General features: G+C 41.8%; 1 protein-coding gene across 4 annotated transcripts in view; it reads right to left on the bottom strand.

The window, feature by feature from the left end:
• The window catches only part of sema3fa (sema domain, immunoglobulin domain (Ig), short basic domain, secreted, (semaphorin) 3Fa), a 50,861-nt gene that overhangs the window by 14,918 nt on the left and 19,523 nt on the right, over window positions 1-16,420 (bottom strand). For 2 of the 4 annotated variants that reach the window (XM_056437386.1, XM_056437384.1), the window contains exons 3-8: window positions 7,141-7,301; window positions 6,992-7,054; window positions 4,063-4,182; window positions 2,551-2,640; window positions 1,454-1,547; window positions 83-202 (exon numbers count right to left, since the gene is read on the bottom strand). In XM_056437386.1, the coding sequence (XP_056293361.1) occupies window positions 83-202; window positions 1,454-1,547; window positions 2,551-2,640; window positions 4,063-4,182; window positions 6,992-7,054; window positions 7,141-7,301 (648 nt within the window). The remainder of the gene's footprint in view (window positions 1-82; window positions 203-1,453; window positions 1,548-2,550; window positions 2,641-4,062; window positions 4,183-6,991; window positions 7,055-7,140; window positions 7,302-16,420) is intronic. The other 2 variants (XM_056437388.1, XM_056437387.1) reach the window with 1 other exon arrangement.

The following is a 16,420-nucleotide window of genomic DNA, read 5'->3' as shown; positions in this document are numbered from 1 at the left end:
GAATAAATTAGAAACAGTCTGGAAAGAGATGAGTGAAAGAAGTGATGCTGGCTGCGGAGCAGACCGTGAGTTGAGCCCTTACCGTTTAACCATCTGGAGTTGTACTGATCAGTCCTCATGGCGGTCTGCTTCCCCAGTGTACGGAAGATAGCGGAGTCTGTTCCCATGAAATCAATGTAGACTCCTGAATACAGCTCTCCATCTGTCAGTCACAGAGGAAGAAGGAAGGTTGTTGCAGAGGTGAAGCCACAACGGATGAAAGATGTTCAGGTTTCAGTCACGAACATGTTGCCTGCCACGTCTCGTATGAAACTTAATTAAATAGTTGCATCAACCCTTCCAGGTTTCAGGAAAATCCGACGGCATGAACAGCAGCTGTGGCCATTCAGAGTTCAGATGTTTTACTCTGCATGATAATTATAATATCTTTATAAACAACAGTACAATGTCAAGATCCACCAGACTTAAAATCTCATCAAATCCAGTCAACTCATGTCAGAAATGCCACGTCCGGGTTGAAAGTGTTGACCTCTCAATTATATTGCAATTACATTAATTAGTCCAATCAGTGAAATTCTAAAGAACAGCTGGATTTACACAATGTTATCAAGTTTGACATCAGACTTGAGAAGTCATGGGTGGTAAGAAAAGTAGGACATGTAAAAATGCCTAAACCTCGGGAACTCCAGCTTCCTCTGTTGTTCTCGTCTGGTATATTTCTGCCCTGCCAGCTGTGCGGGAAAGCCTGTAGCTCATTTTCTTGGTGTTACAGTTTTGTTCAGGTCAGCTGGAATTAAGCCGACATAGGGAGGCCTCTCTCTTTTTATCCTTCACTCTCACACAACTTCAAGCAGGGCAGGAGGTCATAGATAAACTGTCACGTCTGACCACCTGTAAGCTGCTGACAAAAGACCACCCATCCACACGAGGGCACACACACACACATCAGCCCGACAGGGAACACATTGAAGAAACCATAAGTTCTAGATGTGGATTGTTCTCTCTCTCATATGATAGTGAAGTGACTGTCTTTGTTTGTTTTTTACAGCAAGTCAGACAAAAAAACGAACAAAAAAAGTAAAACAAAATCAATCGCATTGTGTAAAAATAAATTATTTTCTTCTGTAAACAATTTGCCCTTCATATACAAAACAATTACATGATAAATGGAGAAAATAATGGGCAGATTAATTGATAATGAAATGTACAAACTGTACATCAGTGCAGAAACTCATAAATCAGAGTGCATTGCCTTGGGGCAGCTACTGTAACAACCAACTGAGCTTGTTATAGTATATACTTACAATATTTTAAAGAAAATATTTAAATCCATGAATGCAGAGTTTCACAGACCGACGCGTACACAGACTAAAACAAGAGATACATTTAGGATGTTGTTGTTCACATTTAGATCTGCCTGTACATGAGGGGGAAGAGTCAAGCAGGGACTTACTGATCAAAGCAGAGACGCTGTTCAGTTTGGGGTCATAAGGACATTTTCCTTTCCCAGAATCCACTTTACCAGGTTCAAGTCGGAAGATATATTCCTATAAAACAGTCAAGCATGAGGAAAAATAAGAACATTATTCATGATGTTTTTCCTTTTCTATTTGATAACAGATGTATTGTGTTTAAGGACTCATTGGAGTGAGTTGTGGGGGAAGGTTATTCTTTGAGTGCAGCATGTACAAGGCACTTTGAGGTCTACTTGGATGTTAAAAGGATCTGCTGAGGGGAACAAAAAGCCAGTTATCTGTGAGATGGGGAGGTGGAGGGAAATGCTGAGAGTAATCCAAAACTCATCCAGCATGCGTCTGATGTTAGTGGCTCAAACAAGAATGAATTATTCCACAGAGCAAGAGGACATCTTCAACATCTGCGTCAACAATGGATATATGTCTACATGGGGCTTTGTTGGGTACAAGTTGGCTGAAGATGTCTGACGGGTAGGAAATATGTATGGGAACGCAGAATAATGTCAAAACTGTTAATTTTGACCAGTGGAATTTATTTCTCAATAAAAGAACAAGAGTGTGTGTGGAGGAAAACAAATCAACCTCTAAAGAGGTGATTTAATTATATTCATTGTCATGGAAAATCAAGCATCGTTAAAAGTCAATGTTTGGGAACAAAATATCCCTATGTTATACTTGATAAAAGCACAGACAACACAAATACATATTTCATGTGAAAAAAAAAAAATAGTTCTGACATGGGGAGAGATCATTACATTCATGTTGGATCCCATCAGAAAAAAATCTGATGGAAAAGGCTGCATTAGCACAAGAATAGTAACTTTACAAGGCATTCTTTTGTTTTCAGTGCTGTTGGAGGAAAGCAATCTTGTTTGTTTGTTGCAAAAATATATACAGTCACATTCATATATTGAAAGGTTTTTCGAGATTCAGCATGATGTTGTTGCGGTAAGATGTGTGAAAACCAGTTACTATTTGAATAGCTGTGCCATCTCTTAGACTCCAGCTGAGACTGAAAAAGTACTCCAGGTGGGCTCCAAACTTAAGAGCCATTACAAAACTCCCTTCAGCCCACCTTAGCCTCCAAAGGCTCTGACGTAGTGCCGTAGTCTGCTGCCCGACTTGTTCTCCCTCCAGATTGGGCTGCCTGTAGGTAGGGGGACCCCTAAAACAGAGACATGGCACAGTGGGCCATCTCATTACGACATTCGAAAGCCCAGAACAAAGTGTATTTCACTTGACGATGACCAGGACAGAGACAGAAGACGCAAATAGGAAACTGCAAAAAACGAATGACCGGAAAAAAAAAGTCGGCCCGAAGAACTAAAAAAAATGAAATAAAGTGCTCGAAGTAGAGTGACGAGAGCCTGGTGGGTGACCTTCATCATTTAGTAACCATGTTGGATTAGAATCAGTGTCGAGCAGCTGCAAACGCCATGCATAAACCATGCAGTGCTGGGAAAGAAAAGCAACAAACTGAGACAAACTGAAGAAAAATACATCACATTTTGCATTATATAAAGTGAAGGGGAAAATAAATTGAAACAGATACATTGACATAGATAACACATAACACTACTGAATCACACCGGACGAGTTTAGATTTTTTCCAAATGTGTACGTTTTTAATGTAGAACTGAACAGGTTGACACAAACCCTGCAAAAGGAGCTCGCGGCATAAAAAGCAGGAAGACTGATGCAGTTCAAGAAAATGTTTGCATTTGAGGGACATTTGGGGGAGTTAACAAAAAACAAAAGCGTGTGAAGCCCTCCGTGTACTAAGGGGTGTAATTTCAGAACAATTGGTTTCTGTTTACATCTCCTCTTGCTGGAGACAATCTTTACAGTGTGAAGTAACATAGCATTTGGGCCTTAAGGGAGAAGCTGAATGACAAGAGGCTGGACTGACCTTTACATTGAAATATGAAGCCTCTATTTGAACAGTGAGAGGAAACAGGCAAAGTGGTGAATGTGAATGTGAAAGAGTATGGACTGTAGCCGGGCCAGCAGCTGCTGCAGCTCAGCATGGCCGCCATGCTGGAACAAGGGAGGGATGAATGGAGGGATGGAGGGAGGGAGGGAGGGAGGGACACAGGGTTGAGCTACAAGGCTGATGATGGATGAGAGGCTCCATCAGTAATGATGGCCTTTAAGAAGCTCTCAGCCAGATAGAAAGACAGACCACAGGCTCTGCTGTGTCTAAAACAGGTGAGCAGGGGACTACAGGGAAGGGGATTTGCTCCACATTGTCAACATGCTATCCCCAGCGGTAAGAAAAGATTGGTGTCTCAACAATCTTTAAGCGGTGGCAGTTAGGTATCTCACCAACTGCAATTTTGCAATAATAGAGATCTAGATAGGACTGGCCATGAACCTCTTTCTTTGAGTCCTTAAGACCGTGAAACGGCACAAATTGGTAAAGTAAGAAGCAGAAAATCATGGACGAGAAGCAGAGACCTGTGAAACTGAGGAGCAAGAGCAGAAGGAGATTCTCTGACCCGAGATTGATTGACAGATAGGTTCTTTTAAGAACCCGAGAGTGAAGGTCAAAATGTCTCCACGGCTGTCGGGCAGCGTCTTTGGTTACCTGTGACCTGCGTCCTCGGTCCACGTAGGTGCAGATGGGGTTGTATGCGCCTGTTCCACACACATACAGGTGGGTCCGGTTCCACGGCTCAATCAGACGGATAAAGTTTCCACATTCTCCCTGTTGGAAAGCAAAAACAGGATTAGAGATTTAGGGTAAAAAACAACAACTCTGATCACGAAAATGGAATGGAAAAAAAGGGTTACATAATACATAATGTCGTAGTGATGGTTAATAACCTCCCTGCCTGGCTTAAGACCATCACAGCTATCGTTTTCCACTGTTGGATGGCTTGTGTTTGGCAGTTCTTTTCCCTGGCTCTGTGTGTCTGTCTGGCCCAGACGTCACATCAGACCACACTGTCGGATGGAAAATGTTCCCAAACAATATACAGGACTGTCTCAGAAAATTAGAATATTGTGATAAAGTTCTTTATTTTCTGTAATGCAATTAAAAAAACAAAAATGTCATGCATTCTGGATTCATTACAAATCAACTGAAATATTGCAAGCCTTTTATTCTTTTAATATTGCTGATTATGGCTTACAGCTTAAGAAAACTCAAATATCCTATCTCTAAATATTAGAATATCATGAAAAAGTATACTAGTAGGGTATTAAACAAATCACTTGAATTGTCTAATTAACTCGAAACACCTGGAAACACATTTTCAAATGTTTGATTTTGTTTTGCTGTTATAAATCTTTTTTTTACTTGGTCTGAGGAAATATTCAAATTTTATGAGATAGGATTTTAGAGTTTTCTTAAGCTGTAAGCCATAATCAGCAATATTAAAAGAATAAAATAAATATTTTTCAGATTTGTAATGAATCCAGAATGCATGACATTTTTTTTTTTTAATTGCATTACAGAAAATAAAGAACTTTATCACAATATTCTAATTTTCTGAGACAGTCCTGTATAACAGTATGGCAGAAACCAAGAAAAGGAGTGCATCTGAGCTGTGGAGTGGGTTTGCTGGGGGGAATGAGGATAGACGCAATTAAACGTTCTGTTCAAACATTCCGGTTCAAAACTGGTTCGACCCAACAAGACTTGTGAGTACAAAATCCAAATATTTAGAAAACAAAGATTCTAAAATCCAATTTTCTTTTTTTTTTTTAAGAAGAGTCATGTCTTCCTGTTTGGAGCTTTTCAATATCTCACCACTAATGTGGTTTGTTTCTATATTCAATTATCGAAGTGGTAAGTGAATTTAGAAGATGACAATTTCTTTTTTCCGACTGCAGACAAAGAGGTGCTGCTGGGGAACACAGCTCTGTGCTCTCGAGGTCTGCAGCTTTCTAATCTCTTATTTGTCCAACCAGCTGTCTGCCTTCCTGGTCTCAATCCACCCAAATCCAAACTCTTAACAACATAAATATACAGGCCGATGATATCTGTTTAGATTTATCCATCATGTCAGCCACTGCTGACAGCTGGCGAAAAAGAAAAGATGTACAAAGCATAGAAAAAGTAGATTGTATGCAGGATGGGGGACGAGCCATTTTGGCAGATCCTTGCCAAACGACAGATGCACAAGTCAGAGGTTTGAGAGGATGTTTATTGTGTGTGGATTTACGCATGTGGGTCTGTGTGTATTATTCAGCGCACAGTTGTGCTCCCCCACAGGGAGCACAGTGGGGATGATTGCCTTTGACCTCCTGCCTGAACCCACATCCCCTCCGAATTGCTTTTGAATTGTCATCATCTGTCATTCCCTAAAGATTGGGACAGATTTGCTAAGACGTCTCCCGGTAGCCAATTGTATTTCTTATTTTAGTGATGAAATTTCAAACCCACCTCTAACACACGGTCAATACGAAGTAGCCAGAGGCTGTGAGAGGCACGGGTCACCAAACAGGCATAAATGAACATTCCAGTTGAATAAACAGCAGCCTGGGTTCTCTACCAGCAGGAGAGAGCAGGGTTATTAGCCAGAGCCTCATCACCCTGTCGGTGCTCACCCCTAACATGTGTGAAACGAGTGTTTCGGGGGGAGGATCTGGTTTTTATATGAATTTTATATGAGTTTCCTTGTGGGGGCTGCACCGGCAGTGGCTGCGTTCGAACGTCTGAAGCATGTTAACACTTCAGACAGACCTGTTGCTTCCAGTGGCTGCTTAATTTGGTCTGCCTGCCTGGACAACACAGGGTAAAAATAATTATTGTGCAACATTTTTTTGTGTGGATTATGTTAAATTTTTTATTAGAAACATGTATAACAAGTACGAGAAATGTAGGGAGGTGCATGTCGAATGTTTTCCGCCTTCGAGGCCGACGGCTGACTGAATGTCGCACGTTCCAAGTTCCTGCCAAAGCTTAATTGGTGGCAGCTGTATGCAATCAGCAATCAGGGATGAAGAGACAGTAAGTAAGAGCTTCACAACAAATCACACACTGGAAGGAGCTTTAAAATATCTTCCACTGACCCAATGTGCCACATTCAAATCATGCATGGCCCCAACACAAAAACACACTCGTGATTTTAACACCAGGGTTTCACCAGATAAAATTATGTTTAATGTGAAGGAGGTCAAAAGGGATGAAGGTTTACAGCTGTGCTTTTATCAGGGGGAGAAACATGGGGGGGGGCGGGGGTGTAACTCTTACAGGTCTTAAGAGCTGATGGATTGCTTGAAAAGCATGTATGAAAATCTACAAAATGTGTTTTATTTGTGGGCTAGTAGTAGATAATTAGTTTAGTCCATAATATCTAAGAAAACAGTAAAACAATAAATAATCTAAATCTAAAATCCTTATTATAATACATTTACAATAATATAAAACTGATATAATCCATATATTTGAGAAACAGGAACCTTGAAATGTTGCCATTTAAAAAAAAGGGCAAAAGTAAAATAATTGACAGTCATTGATACATCAATTGTATCAGTACTTCATTTCATCATACTATATGAATACTTACAGTGGTGTCTTTCCCTGACAGGACACATTCAGTCTTCCTTTGGAGGGGAACAGGCCAGTGGATCTGACAGGGAGAGATCAACAAGCTGGTTAGATATGAACCTGTGCAACGCTAAGCCAGGATTATTCTTTGTGTGGGACATTTCTTACAATGAGTGGCTCCTTGTTGATGTCGTGCAGGTCCAGAGAGAGGATATAATCTTTGCTGCCCACATACATTCGGTCGTGGTCCTCATCCATGCGAAGGATGCGATAGTCAGTCGAGTTCAGCAAAAAGGAGAAGTGATGAGCTGTGCCGGTAGACTTCAACTCTATAAAGAGACAGAGTGGAGAAATAAATATTATTTTCCTTCAAGCTGTGCCTAGTAGAAAAACATACATTACAATTGGGAAACACAAAACCATACTTGGCCACAAGAGAAGTGTGTAGGCGGCTCACTTTTGGCCCACAGATGCTCCTTTGGTTTGTCAAAGTTATTTCATTAATTCACTTAGCTGATGTTCTCTCCATTTCATTTACAAATCTAAACCGCACACATGCGTGAATGCTGATCTCACGATAGTATGAGAATGGTGTGCCAACATTTTCCTCGGACTCTCCGAAATTAAATTAACAGAAGCTGTTCTTTTTTTCCTTTTTTCTCCTACAATTACATCCTGCTATTATGAGGTTCTGGACATTCTTAATTTGATTATGGCAGTTTTGACAAAAGCAAGGAGGAAAACATTAAATCTCACAGGAGTCAAAAGATGAATTGCAACAGACAAACCATAAATCACTCACTGATGAATGGCAGCATTGAGGTGTCAAGAAGACTCAAAATACCATACATTTTGGCTTGTTTTTCCCCCCACACAGGATGCTTCATCATTATTGGTATCCTGAGCTGCATTGCATAACATGGCTTCCATTAAAAAAGGCCAAATAGATCATGTTCAGGACCTGGCAGTCTGGCCATGGCTTTCCATCACCTTCTAATCTATGGAGCTGTGGTTGAGATGTTTTCACTATAATCCCTTCTCGAAAAAATTCTCCATTTCAACTTCAGCAGAGAAGATACCGCCTACTCCCAGGCTTAGTTGACAGCATATCATATAAAACACATTGCCACATCCTTCCTTCCATATAACTACTTCAACATAAAACTTTTTAAATGGTTCACATACTGCTCTGAGAAGATCCCTGGTGGATGAGCGCGAGTTTAAATTACACTCAGGGTGTGCTGGGAGATGAATGGAGATCTGGTGTACGGAAAGCAGTATTTCTCCTGCTTGTCTCATTACCTACTGAGTTTATAAGAGAGTCTGAGGACTCTCTTCCTCTTGCTCTCTTTCAAAACTACGCTTGGGAAAGTGGAGCTTATGAAAGTTGAGCCTCCACTTGTGCTGTTCTATTTACAGGGAGAAAACTAGAGGACCAGATAGAGGACCTGTTCATGTTCCACTTCAATTGGACCAGACAAATGCTCCCACTGTTCTCCTCAACACAGTCTGAGACTCCCTAAAACAGCCTTTGTTGACCAGGAGGAAGCAGAATGTCTTGTTCATTTCCTGGGAATAAAAAGCAATATGATGTTCTCCACCTGCACAGGTCATCTTTTAAATACTGACATGAATCCTCGGCCAGAGAGCTTCTCAGCCGCTTGTGTTCCGAGCTCCTGAAGGAACTGTGAAATGCTGCAGTCACACTCTGCAGCATCACACACGCAGTGGGATGAATAAGGTAGTAAATAGGAATAGACAGGCCGGTCACCCATGTCATTCTCATTAGTTGCATCTAAACACACTTATGCTTTAATACTCGTTTCAACTCTCAGTGCCGTCACAGCCACACACAGGTCGCCGGTGTGGATTTTCTTCAGCATGAGTAAAGAAGACATAAGTCTTGCAGTTTGTCTGCAAGTCAAAAATAAGTATTGGAGGAACAACTTACTGAAAGAAATACTTATTATATTGTAATTTACTGCCATGCATGCTGCTCAGAGTAGTTGCAGGTACACGTTTCTCTTCAGACAGCAAGGTCTCTCTCTCCCACAGTCCTGCTTGTCACTGTGTGAACAGCCAACAGCATTATGTGGTAAACATTTGGCAGGATTGGGCAAATGTAAATCCTAACTCTAACATGATGTGTTTAAATGTATTCTTGTAAAAAATAGTTTTTTGTGAAAATCTTGAATTCAAGAAGTTTTCACAGCAATATAAAATAAAAATGAGAAGGAATTATGATTGTTTAAGTTCCCAGCTATAGCTCTAAACAGCTTATAATTCACAATTAAAACTACTAATGCCAAGCCTTTTCAAAATAAAAATGATGGCCGTAATTAAATATAAATACAAATATGTATTTCCTAACCTTTTGAATTATCCATTTATATTTAAGTAACCACTATAGATGACAAAACAAGTAAAAGGATAACAATTGAAATTCTAAAAGTTTACATTTTCTTCAGGTTTAAATTATTTTTCAGAAACCAGTAAGCTTGGAGCCGTATTAAACTGCCATATTTTTACCATCAGCAAGGAAAGATCTTGCAATGTGAAACAGAACTGATATTCTAACAATTATAACTTTGATTTGAATCGTATCACCCAGCCCTAGATCCGAGCACATGCATGAGCTCGCTAAAGTAGGACACGGGTGCAGACAGTGACAACAACAAGATGATGAATCACAGCCCCTGGATGTCCTCCGTCAAAAATCATGTTTGCGCAAAAAGAGCACACACACACACACACACACAGAAAATATCCTAAAACTGCACATCTCCATTCTTTCACCATGAACGTCTTATCTCATTTTCCATCCTTAACTGCTTGTCCACCACACACTAAGCCAGCTAGCTATTCTGGCAGACGATACTGGAGCTTCAGGGACACCAGACATCACCAGCTGGCATCCCACATTCATCACCTCTGCACTCACATTCACACTCGGGGCATCTGAATGGGAGCCCACTGGTGGTGACTGGCTGTCACAAGTCCGACAGCAGTTAGGTCACCGAAAAGTTCAACGGGAGATCGACAGATGAGACAGACTAGACAGACTAGACAGTCAGACAGATAACCTACTATGTTACAATTACACATTCATCAAATCACATGATCAGTTAGCACTGACTTTGAGTGTCTGACAACCTTTCATCTTTTTCCCTCTCTCTCAAGTTTAGATCCATTCAGGATCACTGGAACAATATCTCTTACTTTTAGAGCAGACCACATTTCATGAAAGAAAACAAGAGAAGCATGTGAGGTTTAAACTGAACTCTGTATCAACATTGAATGCATAGAAACGTAGTGTACTTTCAATTTGGGGAAGAATATTTTGATATTTTGTATCTATGACTATATGATAACATTTTTTATTTTATTTGAACAAATGATATACGAATAAACTGGTTTTTATTTTTATTAACAGGCCATCCATGTGCTTTAGAAAACCTTTAATCATTTTGATGTTTCATGAAATTGACATGAAATCTTTTCATGGAGGTCTGCAAATCCCTGATAACAAAATGTAATGAACTGGTAATCTTAAGAGCAAAGGCTGGCCAGGGCGTAAAATATGTCAGTGGGTGATATGATAAGATACTTTTGTATGCAGTGCAACTACATCAAATTGCATTGTAGAAAATCATAGTGTATAATCCTAAAAATATATAATCATATATAGACTGCATCCAAAGCAAATGTGACTCCTTCCAAAGTACATTTAAAGCCTACATAAATACTACATGTCCCTTCAGCCAAAATACAATCACTCTATTATAGTTCTACTGCACATAAACCCTATTCAACATGCCATTTTGATCTGTGCAAATGAAGTGGCAATCAGGAGAAATGCTCCACCGTTGCGAGATGAGACATGCTAAAACACATTTTCTTTGAAATAATGCCTGAGGCGTGGTGAGATAAGGAGTAAGGCATGATAACAGTCCACCTCAAAGCGCTCATACGCTCTATTGTCTGTACAAATTCATTTTCTCAGAAGCATTCCTGTGTTGCAGCTCTGCCAAAATTGAGCATTCCACGGAAGCCAAGAAAAATGTTACAAAACAAAACACAGCCTTGACAATGTGTTTTAAACGGTTAAATGTATAACCAGCTGGTAAACTCAGAAATGATAGGGTACAGATCTCAGGATATGGTGTATATCACCGAGTTTAGCAGCAAGGTCTTTGTAATCACGACCAGACACACAGGCAGACAGATCTAAAATTGCCGTTCTCTTTTTAGTGTGTGTGAATTGTCTTTGGTTTTGTCAACGATCTTTTTTTGTGAAATAAAACTCAATCTGTTTCTATGACTGCACCAGAATATGAATGATGTATGCTGGTAAACTGGGCCTGTCCACCTGTTGATGTGATCCCTCCGCTCTGTGTCACTCTGCTTTGTTCTGCAGCCATGGTATGTCGCCTTTCAGCCAAGAGTTGCACCTTGGCGAGGCTTTCCTGGGTCACCCTGAAAGGGGTTTAGGGGATCTCTGTTTTTAATCTGTAATGATATGTCGAAAGAGGCAGCACTCAGACACTGCTGCCACTTCTTTACACGCCATTGTCAGCCTCGCAGATCTTTCCTGTTAGTGTGTGTGTGTTACGGGTGAAAAGATAAGGGGCGTCTGAGAAAGCAGGCAGCAGAAAAACCCACATACCTGCCCAGGCATCCCTGGCATGTTGTCAGAATTCCCAAATCTACTCATATTCTCCTTCTCATAAAGTAAAGGGTGTGGCCCCGCGTTGCTTGTCTCCAGCCAAGCGTGCACCGATGTGTCTCTCTGTGGATTTTCTTTATCATATACTGTATATCAGGAATTTCTTCAGCAGAATAAAGACAGCATTGGTTATTTATTAAACAAGCAAAGTTACATCACCTACTGTTTGTGCTGGTAAAAACATTTGCATATCTTCACATAATTAGAATATAAATTCCCCTCTTGTGGCTGTACATTAAGTATGGCGCTAAAGGATCATGACAAATGAAAAAAAAGGAAAGGAAGGAAAGATGTATCCTGGATCTCTCAAAAGTAAAAGGAATACACCGACCAGCACCTCTAAAGCTCACTCAATGAACTTGCTGAAACTGTGTAAAAGAGCTAAATTGTGGTTTGACAGGGAAGAAGTCAACAAGCCACTTTTCGCAAAGACATTACAACATGCAACTCCTCTTAAAAAACACAATTTTCCTTATCCGTTTCTTTTAAAGACTTGATAAGTACCATCGCAATCAGGGAGCTTTAGAGGTGTTGATGCATCTTTTAAAACAATGGATAGATTACCACTGAATTCCTGTTATACTAAACTAATCCAAGAGCATTTTGACTCTAGCTCCAATACTGTCTTAAAGCACAAACACAAGACTGGTAAAGTATTACTTTAACTGTAATCATAATCTTCCCGGAGCTGTATCCATGTGTTGTCTAAACCCAAGCAGATCTTTCCGCAGTTGTTTAGGAAGAAGACATTTGGATTAGTTTCTGTATTGTACACAATCAAGGATTGAGAGTAAGTGGGTGTTCAGTGCAAATCCCAAGTGTACCTGGTGTGTCTTTCTAAGCGTACGCGCACGGGAGGGAGAGGTCATTGCAGATATCAGAGGGGCTGAACAGCAGAGGGAAGCCTTATCAGCCCAAGCTGTGTGTTTGCCTCCGCTCAGCACCTCATAATCAGCCTCTCACCACCCACTGGGGCCAGGACTATTGACTCAGAACACATGTCACTGGAGCTGATTGCTGCTTACCTGTGCCTGTCAAGGACAAATAATTGGCACCAGATTACGCCTTATCTCTGAGCTTCCGGATGCTGTCACTCATATGCTCTTCACGCTCGTCTGCCACTGATAGATGGTGTGTGAGTGTGTGTGTGCGTGTGTGTGTGTGTGTACATAGAAATAGAAGTAGAGCTCTCTGATCCTCACATCAAATCAGTGACACCTGTCTCCCACTGCACAAATCAACAGCAGAGAAAGATTGATTTAAGTAGTGAGCTCGCTTCCTGAGTGGCAACTAGAGAGTACAACAAATCTACTTCTGCTGTTTCAGATGCCAGTTCAGGTTAATTAAAGCATGAGGGAGTAGATGAGGAACTCTGGTTCCACTGACAGGAAAGGTCCCTCTAGTTTCTTGATCCCACCATAGCTGGTCTGCAACCCAACCTTCATTACATTCATGCTATGCTGTATATGTTGCCATCAGAATAGGATACTGTGTACTGGGCATGCAGAGAGTTGATCCAGAATGCTGCAGCTCGTGTTCTCACTAAAACTAAGAAAAGAGATCACATCACTCCTGCACTAGCTGCTCTGCACTGGCTCCCAGTAAAATCAAGAATCATTTTTAAAATTCTTCTCTTAACGTACAAAGCCTTGATTGGTGATGCACCATCATATCTTAAGGAGCTTGTAGTACCATATTGCCCCACTAGAGAGCTACGCTCACTAAATGCGGGACTACTTGTAGTTCCTAGAGTCTTAAAAAGTAGAATGGGAGCCAGAGCCTTTAGTTATCAAGCTCCTCTTTTATGGAACCAGCTTCCAATTTCAGTCCGGGAGGCAGACACAGTCACCTCATTTAAGAGTAGACTTTAGCTCAGTGGGGCTTTAGCTCAGTGGGGTAAGAGGGCCGTCCTTCAACCGCAAGGTCGTGGGTTCGATCCCCGCTCTCCCCATTAGCTGCAAGTCGAAGTGTCCTTGAGCAAGGCACTGAACCCCCAGTTGCTTCCCGGGCGCCTCACCGCAGCCCACTGCTCCTTAATAACTAAGGATGGGTTAAATGCAGAGAACTAATTTCCCCTTGGGGATTAATAAAAGTGTATATTTAAGACTTTCCTCTTTGACAGAGCTTATAGTTAGGGCTGAATCAGGTTCACCTGGTCCAGCCCCTTGATATGCTGCTATAGGCTTATAGCTGCCGGGGGACGTTTTAGGATGCACTGAGTACCTATCTCCTCTTTTTTCTCTCCTTAAGGATGAATTTTCATCTCTCAATCACACGTTACTAACTCTGCTTTCTCCCCGGAGTCCTTGTGACTTCACGTCTCATGGGGTCATCGGACCCTATGAGACGGCATTGATCCTATCTGCTGATGGATCATCGAGGTCTGGGTCGTGGAATTCCTGCTCCTGACTACGCCACTGTCCTGTTGAGACTCCGCCCACTGTTGAGACTCCGCCCACTCCTCCTCTCTACCTCCATCTGCCTGATGGATCGTGGAGGTCTCCATCGTGGAATATGCCTACTATGAACTATTCATACACTCTGTCATATTCATTGAATGTACTTTAACTCTAAATCTGTCCTTCTGTACACATTACATCTATTGCATCTGTCCATCCTAGGAGAGGGATCCTCCTCTGTTGCTCTCCTGAAGGTTTCTTCCCTTTTTTTTCCCCCTGAAGGGTTATTTGGGAGTTTTTCCTGATCCGATGTGAGGTTTTGGGGCGGGGATGTCTATGTGTACAGATTGTAAAGCACTCCGAGACAAATTTGTAATTTGTGAAATTGGGCTATACAAATAAACTCAATTGAATTGAATTGAATGCCATGTAGTTAGAATAAACTATAATAAATGAATCTTCTTTATTTTTATGATAATGGTTAAGAATCAAAGATAAAACATTGATTTATTAAAAACTCATATCTTGTGCATCGTGATTTGATATACATTCAGTAAAGACCCTGCTAAACCTAATGCAGCATGACTACTAAAGGCTTGAGGTGTCTCATATGAATTCTACCAACGCTTTCCCCTTAACGCACACTGCCACAGACAGCTGCCCTCAAAAGCCCTGCTGCAGGGTCACAGGTGAAAGGTTAAAGGACACAAGGGGTCCCGGGTGAAAGCTCATCTCTAGCTTCCTTACACACTTCAGCATAATCAGGATTATCTCTGGAGGGGTCAGGCAGGGTGCCTGCTCCAAGCTGGGTCAGGGGAGAGCAGGGTGGTCATGATACTGGGGATAAGGGGATGGGATGGTTTGATGAGAGCACGGGGAGAATGGAAAAATCCCCCCCCCCCCCTTAGAGATGTCTGCGAGGGGGAAAGAAACACTGTTGTAACTGCAGCTCAATTGAGATACGATACATTTGCATTTACTGCTACACAATAAGACAAAGCAAACTGTTAATCCCATTTTCTGGTCGCATACACATAAATAAGTATAGTTGGTTCAATTTAATAGGCATTAAATGTATAATTATTATGCACACCATCACATTTCAAGGAAAAAACCTCCAGGTGGCAAGACACATCCATGTTCTATACATATTATGAAGCCATACCATTCAGGAAATCAGTGTGTAGGTTGCCCTGACTTCATTCACAACAATCATCTAATCTCTGGATTCTGGAGAGCATGAAAAACACTAGTTGGCTCCTTTGTTTATAAAATGCTCTTTCCCAAGGCGCTGCACGGGCCCGAGTCTGGCTGTTGTGTGCACGAGTATTGGTGTGTGTGGCATTGGGGCTGTGCAGATGCTGCAAGCTGCTGTAATGATGATGAAGCCGTGTTTGTTGTTGTAGCTGTGCCGTCGCTTGCAGCGAGCTGGTCGGTGCGGGCACGGTGGTCAACGGTGACAACACAGGTTTGGGGGATTATGGAAAGGGCTGAATAATGGGACAGCACTGGTGTGAATGAGTAAAAAACCCTCCCCTCTCTGGCTGACCTCTGACCTGGCACTCAGAACAAATACTCTCCCTCTCTGTCAGCTGCACCAACACACCCCCAGATGCACAATGCTTTCTCTGAGGAGTCTGTTCATTCTTATTTATGGATTTCTTCTAATCCTCGATTCGATTGGGAGAGTGACATTTGCATAGTTCCTGAGCCAAGACGTCGATAAATCAGTTCTTGTGCCGCTGATTTTAACCAGAACTGAATGAAGCATCATTTTAAGCATGCCCTCTTGCTTCCTCGTGTATCAAGGTCATGGTCACAGTGTTGCTAGCTGGGGGCAATATGAGTGGGGTAATTAGGAGGTAAATTTAGAGAGACCATTAGCAGCAACTGTTGACTTAGGGTCCACTGGGGAACACAGCCAGCTCTACCCTCTTTGGGTGATCCAACCCATCCACGACATTCCCTGAGGTCAATTTTCACCCACAACAGCAAATGGCATGGTACAAGAGTGAGAATGGAGGGAGGAGTCTCGAGGGATGAGGAGCCTGACAGCAACCCGAAGACCTTTCATTTATCAAAGCAGACAGGAGAGAGCCGTGGAAACTCTGAGTCAAACTCTGAGAGTGCTCCTCGCTGCAGCCAACACACGAGACTGAGATCCCCTCAACTGCTGCTGAAGGGGCAACAAACACAGCTCACAGGCACAGAGAGGCTCTCCAATGTGTATCATGTCATGGGTGGAGGACAAAACACCTTGATTGTGTGCCCAAATACATGATTGAGATCTCAGCTGCCAGCTTAGGTAGCAGGGCAGGAGGGG

The sequence above is a fragment of the Pseudoliparis swirei genome, chromosome 18 (genome assembly GCF_029220125.1).
Source record: "Pseudoliparis swirei isolate HS2019 ecotype Mariana Trench chromosome 18, NWPU_hadal_v1, whole genome shotgun sequence".
In the NCBI taxonomy this organism is placed as follows: Eukaryota; Metazoa; Chordata; class Actinopteri; order Perciformes; family Liparidae; genus Pseudoliparis; species Pseudoliparis swirei.
This window is presented reverse-complemented; position numbering and strand designations above follow the sequence as displayed.